The following is a 12628-nucleotide window of genomic DNA, read 5'->3' on the forward strand; positions in this document are numbered from 1 at the left end:
ATTTTTCGTTTTTAATACAAATGCCTGACTGTGCTCAATTGTCAAGCGGCATGCATGAAAAACTGGCCAGCCCAGTGTATTAATCATGAGCAAATGGAACTGCGAGGAGTCCACTAGGTGCTTCCTTATCATTAAGGTAGGACAAGTATTTATGTCGTAAAACTGATGTGTAGCTTGATCTTTACGGGACAGGACCACCAACCAATACATGCAGATTTTGTGTGTGTGGACAGAAGGTACTTTTGACATTCAGTTTTGCTATATAGAAACAGAATGAGCAAATAAACATTTTTTTTTTTTTGCAAGAAGTAAGTAAAAGATTCAATTTGATTCTTCTAGAAGGGGGGGAAAGGAGTTGAAAGTAGGCCTTCATTTTGCAGTCATCATCTGTACGAATTCTTCATAGTTGACTTGCCCGTCTCCCTCAATATCTGCTTCTCTGATCATTTCATCTACTTCTTCGTCTGTTAGTTTCTCCCCTAAGTTGGTCATGACATGACGAAGCTCTGCCGCACTGATGGAACCGCTGCCATCCTTGTCAAAGACTAGGAATGCCTCGCGAATTTCTTCTTCGCTGTCTGTATCTTTCATTTTTCTAGCCATCAGAGTCAAGAATTCCGGGAAGTCAATGGTGCCATTACCGTCAGCATCCACCTCGTTGATCATATCCTGCAATTCGGCTTCTGTTGGGTTCTAACCCAGTGACCTCATGACAGTTCCAAGTTCCTTTGTTGTGATGGTGCCGTCGTCATCTTTGTCAAATAGGGAGAACGCTTCCTTGAACTCAGCGATCTGTTCTTCGGTGAGCTGATCAGCCATGGTGCGAGCGAAGGGAAGAAGAGCAGAGGGAACAGGGTGGCTGCACCAGCGCAGGGGCTGTGACGGCGGGGGGGGCCTCCGCTGCTGTAGCTGCTGCTGCTAAGGCGCGAGGTGCGCTCAGAGCTGTGCCGCTGCAGCCGCCCGACAGTGAGTAACGGCGCCGCGCCCGCGAGGCTCCCAGCACCACTGCCCCACATTACATTTTTTTTATATATATATAATTTTTTATTTTTTATAAACATATATTTTTATCCCCAGGTCTGTGAATCACCAGGTTTACACACTTCACAGCACTCATTTTTAATTGAGTTACTTGCCTTTTTATTGTTGCTTTGTAAGAGTTCTTTATATGCTGTAGATACAAGTTTTCTATCAAATATAGAACTTGCAAATATTTTCTACCATTCTATGACTTACCTTTTTTACTTTCTTGCTAGTATCCTTTGAAGCACAAAAGTTTTTAATTTTGATGAAACCCAGTTTATTTGTTTAATTTTTTGTTTGTTCTTTTGATGTCATATCTAAGGAATCATCTTAATTTAAAATCACAAAAATTTATGCCTGTGCTTTACAAGTTTTATACTGTTAGCTCTTATTTTTAGGTCTTTGATCCATTTTTGTCTAGTTATTGTAAATAGTATTAGGGGTCTAACTTAATTCTTTTGCATGTAAATATCCAGTTGACCCAGGGCTAATTATTGAAAAGACTATTCTTTCTCCCAATGAATTATCTTGGCATCACTGTGAAAAATTAATTGGCTACAAATGTGAGAGTTTATTCTAGACTCTCAATTCTATCTCATTGGTTTATATGCCTATCTTTATGTCAACATCACATTGTCTTGATTATTATAGCTTTGTAATAAGTTTTAAAGTCTGAAAGTGTGAGACTCTAACTGTTCTTTGCGTTTCGAGATTGCTGTGACAATTCTAGCTCCTTTGAATTTCCATTTGAATTTAGGATCAGTTTATCATTTTCTGCAAAGTAGCTTGCTACAATCTAGATAAAGTTTGCATTGGATCTATAAGTCAGTTTGGGAATATTGTCATCATAGCAATATTAACTCTTTCAATCCATGAACATAGGATGTTTTTCCTTTTATTTGGCTCTTCATTTTATTTCACCTATGCTCTGTAGTTTTCAAAGTATAAGCTTTGTACTTCTTCTGTTTTATTTCTATATGTGTTCTATTCTTTTTGATTATATAAATGCAATTGTGTCCCTAATTCCATTTTTGGAACGAAACTTCATTGCAACTATATAGAAATAGAGGGGCTTTGCATGTTGATCTTGAATCTTGCAAACTTGTTGAACTCTTTTCTTAGTTCTAAAGATTTTTAGTGGATTCCTTAGAATTTTCTACATATAAGGTCATGTCGTCTGCAAAAGGAGGTCGTTTTTCTTCTTCTTTTCCAATCTGGCTACTTTCTTTTTACCGTTTTATTGTCTAATTGTCCTACCTACAACTCCTAATACAATGTTGAATAGAAATGGTGACAGTCGCCCTCTTGTCTTCTTCTGGGCCCCAGGTGAAATAATTCAGCCTTTCAGTACTAAGTATAATGTTGGCCATGGGATTTGTGGAGATGTCTTTTACCAGGAAGTTTATTGTTAATGAAGGTCATATATATGCTAAGGAACAAGGGTCTAGCTGGTAGCTCTGCAGTTTAAATGACAGAATAAGAGAACCAGTATATTTAAAATCTAATAAAGTTAAGATTTTTTTCACATATAGTCAGTGAAATCTCACTCTGGTTTTAATGCATATCATTACCCCTATTTAGGGGATAAGTAAACCAATTCTCAGAGAATTTATGGAACTTGCCTGAAATCACACTTTATCAATGCCAGCATCCACAGATGCTCAGGGTCCAGGAGAAGCAGGGGCTAGTGTGAATTAGTGACATTAAGCTTGATAAAAATGCCTTTCCTTAAAAAAAGAAAAAAGATTTTTCTTACTGATACAGATGATTTAAAGATAATGTGTTCTTTTTGCTATTATTCTTTCAGTATATCTGAACTTTTTCCATTAAACTAAAGGTACTTGTACAAGTACCTTTTAGTCAGCTCCTTCAGCTCTTTCTGCTCCAAAACATGCAATGATAATCAAGTGCACATATAATGGGAAAAAAATTGTATGTTTTTAACAAAAAAAAAGTGACTTTCAATGGTGTATTTTTTAACAGTTGTAGCTTATCTAATTAAAAGATAGAATTAATCTTAGGTATTCCTGCAATTTCTGGGCATTGTTAAAACACACACACACACACACAGAGAGAGAGAGAGAGAGAGAGATGAATCTCATTATTTAACAATGGTCTTAATGCATTCAGATACAGATCTTTTGGACAGAAGATAGTGCTGAAAATCATTTTGGAAAAAAATGAGTTTCTTCTTAGTAAAAGGATGATTTTTTAGTCAGTGTACTTATAGCCATACGATTATGTGTATCCTTAAAAAGTGATATAATGTAATTTGAGGCCAGAGCTGATAAATCAGAGTCATCTGCCTGATAGGCAAATGGAATTTTTTCAAGTGGTATTTAGAAAAGGAGCAAAGCATTTGGAATTCCTCACTGTCAAAAGGTAAAGAACATTCTCCTAAGGAGAAATTGCAAATAGAAGGAAAGAAAGACCATCTGCGTGTACTCCTTTTTACATGCCAGCTCGTTAGATTGTATGACAAAAATCACACGGAGATACCAAGCTAACATATACACTCACTCTGTATTTGGAAGCATGTCTCTTGCCAGGAGTTTCCTGAACAGAATTCTGATACGATGAGGCTTCCCTTCTGCTTAAAATAGGTAGATAGATGATAGAAATATAGAAAATAAATGATATATAGATAGATGACAGATAAATTGATTTATGTATAGATGATAGGCAGATAGATGATATATAGATGATAAACAGGTGATAGAAAATAGATATAATATTTCACTATGACCAAATATCACTGCAACAAGGGAGACTTGGACATCCCAGTATCTGCTAAGACGACAACCGTATCTCAGAATCTATCTCTTTATACTTTCAGTTCTATTGAATAAGCGGTAGGACATCCAGATTCACTTAAAACATACATTTCAAGAAACCAATAACCTCTGATTTATGTTCCTGAAGTTACATTTCATTTCTATCTCTTAAATCAAGTTTTGAGTTTCGTTCTTAAATTTATCCTGCAATGAACATTCATCATATTCTTGTGGATCCATATCCAGAGTCTTTTATGGTGATTCAAAGTGACTATAGCAAAAACCTCACATATATTGACTCTGTTTAACCAATATTAAAGACCTATTGACAGAATTAGTCAATTTTCAATGGATATGCACTGAGAAAATATGAAATATTTAAGTTTTTATTTAAATTCCAGTTAGTAACATACAGTGTAATATTAGTACCAGGTGTACAGTATAGTGATTCCACACTTTCATAAGACACCCAGTACACAACAGGTGCAACCCTTAATCCCCATCAGGTGTTCCCCCATCACCCACCCAACTCCTCTCTGATAACCGTCAGTTTTTTTCTCTATAATTAAGAGTCTGCTTCTCAGCTGGCCTTTCTTTCTCTCTTTTGTTCCCTTTGCTTTTTCGCTTTGTTGTTTTTGCTTTTCAGAATTGAATGCTACAGTATAGCTTTTATGGAGGAAAAAAACCATAAATCCATAATTCTAGAAAGAGCACCACAGGGCACCATAAGAGACATACTCCTGAGGTGGGCATTTTCTACTAACTATGAAGATATTCCATGGTTGAATGCAATGCCCCAATGTGGGCAAGTGTTCTCCCACATGGTTACAATGTCTCTATCTCATAAGAAGTCAAAATACCTGGCAAGTGGTATATTGAATTGAGCTGAAGTAGCTCATGGTTACTTTCTTTCCCCTCTGATGATTCCCTATGCTAAAAACAGTTTTCAGAGCATCGAAACTGGTATAGTACACGGTACATACACTGACCTCAGGAGTGATGCTATGCAGCACATTGCTGCTTTTGATGAACATAGTTGAAATCTTTCCCTATAAAACCTGGCCCTGGAAATGCAATAAGCAAAGAACAGAGAAGCCAAATTTGAATACATGCAGGGGATTTGTCATTCTAAGAAACAATCTGTATTCTGCAGCTTGATTTATCTTTCACCATAATCCTCTTAGCTAAAGGAACAAGATAAATGAATAATGTTTGAGAAAATGTTGGGTTTTGCGCAGTAAGTACAATAACAAATATCAGAGTGAAAGTGAAAACAATTGTCACAGATCTAAGAATCTAACTGAACAGCTTTAAAGTAGACTTTAAAATAGACTGCTCTTGCAAAGTGTATAATCAATTTGAAAATATTACCATAACTTTTAAAAATATCCCAGTGATTTTACTGAGTAACATTATTAATAAGAATTTATTCTAAAATATAATCCATGTCCCAAAGACATTTTAAAAATATCTTTCTAATAGCAGGAAATCAAGAGCAATCTGAATGTTCAATAAAGGAGATTGTTTATCTCTGTGTAATCTTATGACCATTAAAATCAGTAATAAAATGTACATACTAAGAGAAAAGAAGTATTTTGATATACTGATATGATTAGAAAGATAAAACAATGTTTACAGTAGTTTAGTTGTAGAGTCATGGGAGTTTCATAAACTATGCATACTGTCAGAAAATGCATGATAAAAATGTTAATTGTTTTACAGTGTAAACCAAACTGCACAAGAAATATACCATCTGAAATTATATGTAATGTTTTATTTTTGAAGTATATTCTCTGGGAGAGAAAGAATTTTCATTTTGTTCATATTTGCCTCCCAAGTCCTAGGACAATGCCCAGCCCATAGAAAGAATTAAGCAAATACCATCTGCATGAACATAATCTATTGATCAGTCTGGGATTTAAAAAAAAAAAAAAAAAAAAGCCTCTCAGTTCTCTCCTGGAGTTGTGCAGGATTTCAGTAGCTAGTTTTACTTCTGATAAAGATGCTGCCATTTCACACATCACTTCTCTCTAGTGGGAGGGGGAGGAACACCATGGGCCTCCAATTCTTACTTACATAAATTTTTATCTTTCCAAAATATAAAAGAAATGCATTTCATCTTAGTCGAATTTCATTTTAGAAATGACACAACTTATGAAAGAGTATATCACAGTCAAGTATAAACACATTTGACTATATTGAATTCACCATTATGACTTTGCATCTTCATCTGCCCTTACTAAAAATAACTGTCATAGTCTGTCCATATTTGTATGACTTTAGATAGTAATTTGAAAAATCTATCCCATGGCCATCTATCTCTAAATATAAAAGTAATAAATTCTCCTTAAACCAATATAATGTAATGAAATAAGCCTTTTTGAAGCAAACACACACACACACACACACACACACACACACACACACACACTTTCCTAAGTGGTTCAGAAGAAAAATAGAAATTCCAATGAAGTAACGTAAGTTGTGTAATGTTATTATAATACCAAATATATGTTCAGCAAAATTAACTTGTGCTCTAAGGATTTCCCTTCAAGGAATATTTTTTATAACATTTCTTTCATTGTAATACCTTCCTTTCAAAAGCACAGAGACTGCTAAATTTATTCATTACTTGTACAGTTTGAAACACTGGCTCCAAGAAACAGAAAGGAAACATGAATACAATTTATGGGAAAATGAAAAGCTAAAAGAAGTTGACCTAGTTACACCTGAATTATTACACCAGCTGCTCTCCGTACAATATTTGACATCATCGTGAAAACCAAACCTCTCAGCTGTGGGCACAGAAGCATGGCCACAAAAGCAGAACTTAAGCCAAGAAGCTTTGTGTGATAAGCAAAAGTCTACATACGAAACACACAATGTGTTCCAAGATTTGTTTCAGAAAACTAAGTGTCAGTGTCAACACAGAAAAAGAAAAGTGTAAGGAAACGGCAATTCGTGAACTATAGTCTAAGTTACTACAGTGCAGAAAAAGCTTCCTTAGATACTGAGGTCTGTAAGGTCACAATCGGGTGACCTTACAAGTATTTCTCAAAAGGAAGAAGAAAATCAGAGCTCTTTTAAGAAAAGGAATGTCCCAGCGTATCTGGGGGGCTCAGTTGGTTAAGCATTTGACTCTTGGTTTCAGCTCAGGTCATGATCTCAGGGTTGTAGAATCAAGCCCTATGTTGGGCAACATGCTCAGTGCAGAGTCTGCTTGGGATTCTCTCCCTCTCCTGCTGTGCCTCCCCCTGCTCTTTCTGGCTCTCTACACTAAAATGAATAAATAAAATCTTTTACAAAAGTAACATACTCCTTTTCTTAATAAGCTTAATAATATTGTAGGAGAAAAAAAAATAAAAGGTGGAATGCAGTCACTATTGTCTAAAAATAACATTGAACTCTCTGCCGGACTCCTTTTATTTTTTTTTTAATTTATTCTTAAAAACAAGAGTTAGAGAACACCTGAACTCTACCTCTGAAACTAATAATGCAATATATATTAATTAATTAAATTTAAATAACATAAAACTTAAAAAAAAAAAAGAATTGGAAGTTTACCAGCTGTAAGTACAGATTCTTCAAGTTAAAAATTTATAGGTTTAAGACTATTTACTCCAAGAGCAATGAGATTCTCTCTTCCACATCTATATTCACCAGAGTCAGTTAAAATTCTCAAGAAGTCAGTATTATTGTACCATATTCCAAAACTTCCTAATTTATTGATCTATTCACTGATTCATTCAACAAATATTTACAAAGTGTCTGTATAAGCTAAAACCTGTTCTGCACTATGGATACAGTAATTAAAAAAACAAATAAACAAAATGCTTCCCCTTACAGATTACACAACAAAAATGATAATAAATAGGTAAATTATGTAGTTGTTGTAAGGAAACAAGTATTATTTTCTTTTAAATGTGAAACAAGATAGAGAGTCCAGAAATAGATCCACATAGTAGATAAATTCCACTGATCATTGACATAGAGAGAAGATACAGTCCTTTAATATATGGTGCTGGACCAACTAGACATCCATACGTGAAAAACAGTACTGGGCCAGAATTTATACCTTTTAAAAAAAATAACTCAAAACAGGTAACAAACCAAAACGTAAAACACAAAACTATAAAATTCTTAGAAGATAGCATAGGAGGAAACCCAGATGAATTTCAGCATGGTGAACTTTAAATACACCAATTTCATTTTTCTGCATGTGGCTGTCCAATTTTCCCAGCACCACTTATTGAAGAGGCTGTCTTTTTTCCAATGGACATTCTTTCCTGCTTTGTCGAAGATTAGTTGACCATAGAGTTGAGGGTCTATTTCTGGGCTCTCTATTCTGTTCCATTGATCTATGGGTCTGTTTTTGTGCCAGTACCATGCTGTCTTGATGATGACAGCTTTGTAATAGAGCTTGAAGTCCGGAATTGTGATGCCACCAACGTTGGCTTTCTTTTTCAATATCCCTTTGGCTGAATGAAAAATCTTATTAAGGCTGATAGCCCAGTCTTATCCCAGTAGTTTATGGATCCAATATTGTTTCTGTAACAGCCCGGTTACTGCCCACGATATTCAGTCCACACTACCTTCCCCCCACATTATAAGGCTTTATGATAAACCTAACAGATGTGATCTAGAAAGCAACTCAGAAAGCAAAGATTTGAAAATAAACATCAAAACCTAGCTTGATGAATTTGACACAATTGATGTTTATTTACTCATCCAAAATTCACCGAGCATCTACTAAGTGCCAGGCACAATCTAAGCTCTTAACACATGTTTTATGTCATTGAATCCTCACCACAACCTATTAAGGTAAGGGTTATCATTACCCTGTTTCTATCGTAAGATTGTTGAGGCTTATGGAAGAGAAGTTAATTTGTCCAAAGTCACACAGTTGCCTGATGCTGGAGCCAAGACTAGAGCCCAGGAAAACTAGCCTTCCTCTCAGCCTCAACCCTTTCCTAAAGGCAATAGATACTGACTTTTCTGTATGAGAGTCTGGGATAAGTTGAGATCTCTGAGAGCTTGGGACTTATTCCTAAGGAGTCTATATGACCTGTTTTCACATAGATATAATTCCCCCGAAGGGTAACTGTTCCAAGGTGTTTACTGATTATCTATAAAATATTCCAGAAAAAAGTACTAGGAACTCTAAGAGGAACACAGCACAGCAAGAATGTCCAAACTTAACTACCTTATAAAGCTCTTTATGAAAAAGCTTTCCAAACTAAAAATGTACTGAAGCCAATCTGGTCTCAAGCAGAGGCTCATTATGAAAGATCTTCCCCAGTGAATGGCACCATATTTAATCTGACAGCCACACAACATGGATCCATTACATGAAAGGGAAGTAAACCTCTGGAGAAAGTGACCACGTCAAGCTGGAGTTAGAAATCGCCCCCCCCCCCAAAAAAAAGGTCTGGGGTTAGTCGTTCTTACCATCAGGCAACAGCACACCAGAGATAAGCTGGAGTAGGAATAAAGCACTAAAGCTGTGAGTCATTTAATTTGTTATAATTAGAACAGATTCAAGTTCGCACTTAATGCTATGTTACTCTCATTCAGTTATCTTTCCTCAACAGAAAAGGAGGGGACAGAATTAAAGCTGGCAAGCCAAGAACACGTGGCTGACCCCTGGGTGGTTCTGGGAGAACCCTGTGTTCACTAGCACCCTCACTGAAGCCATGAGTGAGGAGAAAGTGAGGAGAAAGTTCAAGAGTTTCTGTTTCAGACTAGCTGGGTTTGAGAGTGATCTTGGGATCATATGCATCAAAAGCACCCAAGAGGTCTATGAAAACGCAGATTTCTGAGCCTTTTCCCAGCCCTCCCAAACCAGAATCCCAAGCACAGGAATTAGAGGAACATACGCTTTTGACAAGTGCCCAAGCACTGAATATGCTCGCACAATAACCCCAAGGCAAGCAAAGTGGGTAAGGTAGCTCCAAGTACTTCCCAGACTGCAAGGGAAGCTGTCTGAAAGGTAGAATGTTCCAAGGGCATGTGGACAGATGAACAGAAGGGAGAGTTCCAGGGAAGATGGCAGAGTAGGAAGACCCTGAATGCCCCCGTCCCATGGATACTAGGTAACACTCACGTCATGCAAATAACCGAGAACATGACCTAAAGCCTGGCAGAACAAACCGCACAACTAGACGTAGAGAAGAGGCCACACTGGAGAGGTTGGAAGGGCAGAACAGAGTGGGAAGCTGAGCACCACAGCTCTGGCCTCCAAAGGGAGGGAGCCATTGGTGTGGAAAGGGGTGAGATACTGACTCTCACACCAGAAAGCCTGTACTAAGAGAAATCCCCATAGTATCTGGCTTTGAAAATCTGAAAGGCCAAACTTCATGAGTTCTTTTTTTTTTTTTAAGACTTATTATTTTATTGGTTTCTGTCATCTAACATTAAATAAATAGATGTCTGTCACCTAAACAGTAAATCCTGGACATCTGTCTCGGTCAATTCAAATAGATCTGTACAACTTTGTGTAGTGGCTTTCACTCTCCCAACACAGTCAAGTCTTCATGATATAAGACCCCTGACCAATGCTTATGCACACTTTCAATTTTAATAGCTTCTGTCAAATTACATTAAAAAGAGTAGTAATACTGCAATGCATGCAACTCTTTAACCACACTCTCGATAGCATGAATTTCTCACTGGAAGAGGAATGCTTTAAAAATAATGTGATTGCTTCATTGCAAAAGGATAGGAGCTCATTGGTAAAAATCTCTAGATTCCCAGTAGCCAAAGGTGGTCAGATCAGCACCTGTTTTGATATTTCTTTAGGGCCATTGACAAATGTACCAATACTCTTGAGTGGTATCACATTAAAATAGCTATTTTTTTTTAACCTGCTTTTAAAACTCAGCGCTGTGTTGTGAACCTCTTTCTGGGTCAACAAATGGAGATTTGCACCATCGATGTACTGGTGCAACGGGGGTACATGTATTCTTCCTTCCCTCACTTTCTGTGTACATGCGTTATTTCCCACCCTCACTTTCTGTGACACATTTGTTCATACATATCCCCATTTCCAGCTCCTGGAGGTACTCTGTTTTAGGTTTCTTTTTTCACAGATTAAAAATAATTACATTTGAAAATATCTAAAACTATTTCCTTTTCTTTGAAGATGTGAACTACTGTTAAAGCAAGAATTTGGATCTTTGAATTATTCATTTTTTTAAAAAGATTTTGTTTATTTGAAAAAGAGCAAGCAAGCAAGAGCAGGAGGGACAGAGGGAGAGGGAGAGAGAAAGCCAAAGAGATTCTGTGCTGAGCATGGAGCCCCATGTGGGGCCTGATTTCAGGACTCTGAGATCAGATCTGAGCAGAAACCAAGAATCAGACACTTAACTAACTGTGCCATTCATGCACTCTTTAATTATTCATTTATTAAATGGAGCTTCTGTTGTGCTTTATTGATTTCCCTTAGTTTTTAGGTCTGCAACATGTCCTATGTTCATTTTTTTTAATTTGGAAGTTATAGCATTTTTTTGATAACAGTCAAGAAAACAAAGAGGCAACCCACAGAATGGGAAAAGATATTTGCAAATGACAGTACAAAGGGCTGATATCCAAGATTTATAAAGAACTCCTCAAACTCAACAGCCAAAAAACAGATAATCATGTCAAAAAACAGGCAGAAGACATGGACAGACACTTCTCCAAAGAAGATATACAAATGGCTAAGAGACATATGAAAAAATGTTCATCATCACTAGCCATCAGGGAGATTCAAATCAAAACCACATTGAGATACCACATTATACCAGTTAGAATGGCTAAAATTAACAGGACAGGAAACAACAAGTGTTGGAGAGGATGTGGAGAAAGGGGAACCCTCTTAGACTGTTGGTGGGAATGCAAGTTGGTGAAGCCACTTTGGAAAACAGTGTGGAGATTCCTCAAAAAATTAAAAACAGAGCTACCCTATGACCCTGCCATTGCACTACTGGGTATTTACCCCCCAAAGATACAGATGTAGTAAAAAGAAGGGCCATCTGTACCCCAATGTTCATAGCACCAGTGTCACAATTATCAAACTGTGAAAAGAGCTGCGATGTCCTTCAACAGAAAAATGGATAAAGAAGATGTGGTCCATATATATAATGGAATATTATACAGCCATCAGAAAGGATGAATACCCAACTTTTGTATCAACATAGATGGGACTGGAAGAGATTATGCTTAGTGAAATAAGTCAAGCAGAGAAAGTCAATTATCATATGGTTTCACTTGCTTGTGGAGCATAAGGAATAGTACAGAGGACATTAGGAGATGGGGAGAAGTGAGTTGGGGGAAATCGGAGGGAGAGACAAACCATGAGAGAATAGATTCTGAGAAACAAACTGACAGTTTTGGAGGGGAGGGGGTTGGGGGTCAGGTGAGCCTGGTGGTGGGTATTAAGGAGGGCACGTATTGTGTGGAGCACTGGGTGTGGTGCATAAACAATGAATCTTGGAACATGAAAAAAAAATTAAATTAAGATGTTAAAAAAAAAATTCTACTAAAAATTTTAAAGGTAGATTTAAGGTTATTACTTACTATTATAAAGGTAGAACCAAATTTCATGAGTTCTTAAAACCAGCTCTAAAAATCAGCATCTCTGGGAGAGCCTGGAGGATGACAAGAATCTAAGCCCCCACCATTAAAGAAAAAGCACAACAAACCACCCATGAAGATACAGCTTAGAAGCAGCAGTTCAAAAATGCCTGGGGCATACAGGAGAGAGAGTTAGTTACTAGTCTCAGAATTCCTTAAGGAGGGGTGCCTGGGTGGCTCAGTGGATTAAGCCGCTGCCTTCGGCTCAGGTCATGATC

General features: G+C 37.0%; 2 protein-coding genes across 6 annotated transcripts in view; both read right to left on the minus strand.

The window, feature by feature from the left end:
* DISC1 (DISC1 scaffold protein) overlaps nt 1-12628 on the minus strand; it is a 379073-nt gene that overhangs the window by 333773 nt on the left and 32672 nt on the right. The gene's annotated exons all lie outside the window — the stretch shown is intronic.
* On the minus strand, nt 13-1006 carry LOC132015160 (calmodulin-1-like). Its single transcript, XM_059395790.1, has one exon. It carries the CDS (start codon nt 664-666, stop codon nt 370-372), a length of 297 nt encoding a protein of 98 aa, XP_059251773.1. The 5' UTR covers nt 667-1006; the 3' UTR covers nt 13-369.

Source organism: Mustela nigripes, chromosome 4 (assembly GCF_022355385.1).
Source record: "Mustela nigripes isolate SB6536 chromosome 4, MUSNIG.SB6536, whole genome shotgun sequence".
Taxonomy (NCBI): domain Eukaryota; kingdom Metazoa; phylum Chordata; class Mammalia; order Carnivora; family Mustelidae; genus Mustela; species Mustela nigripes.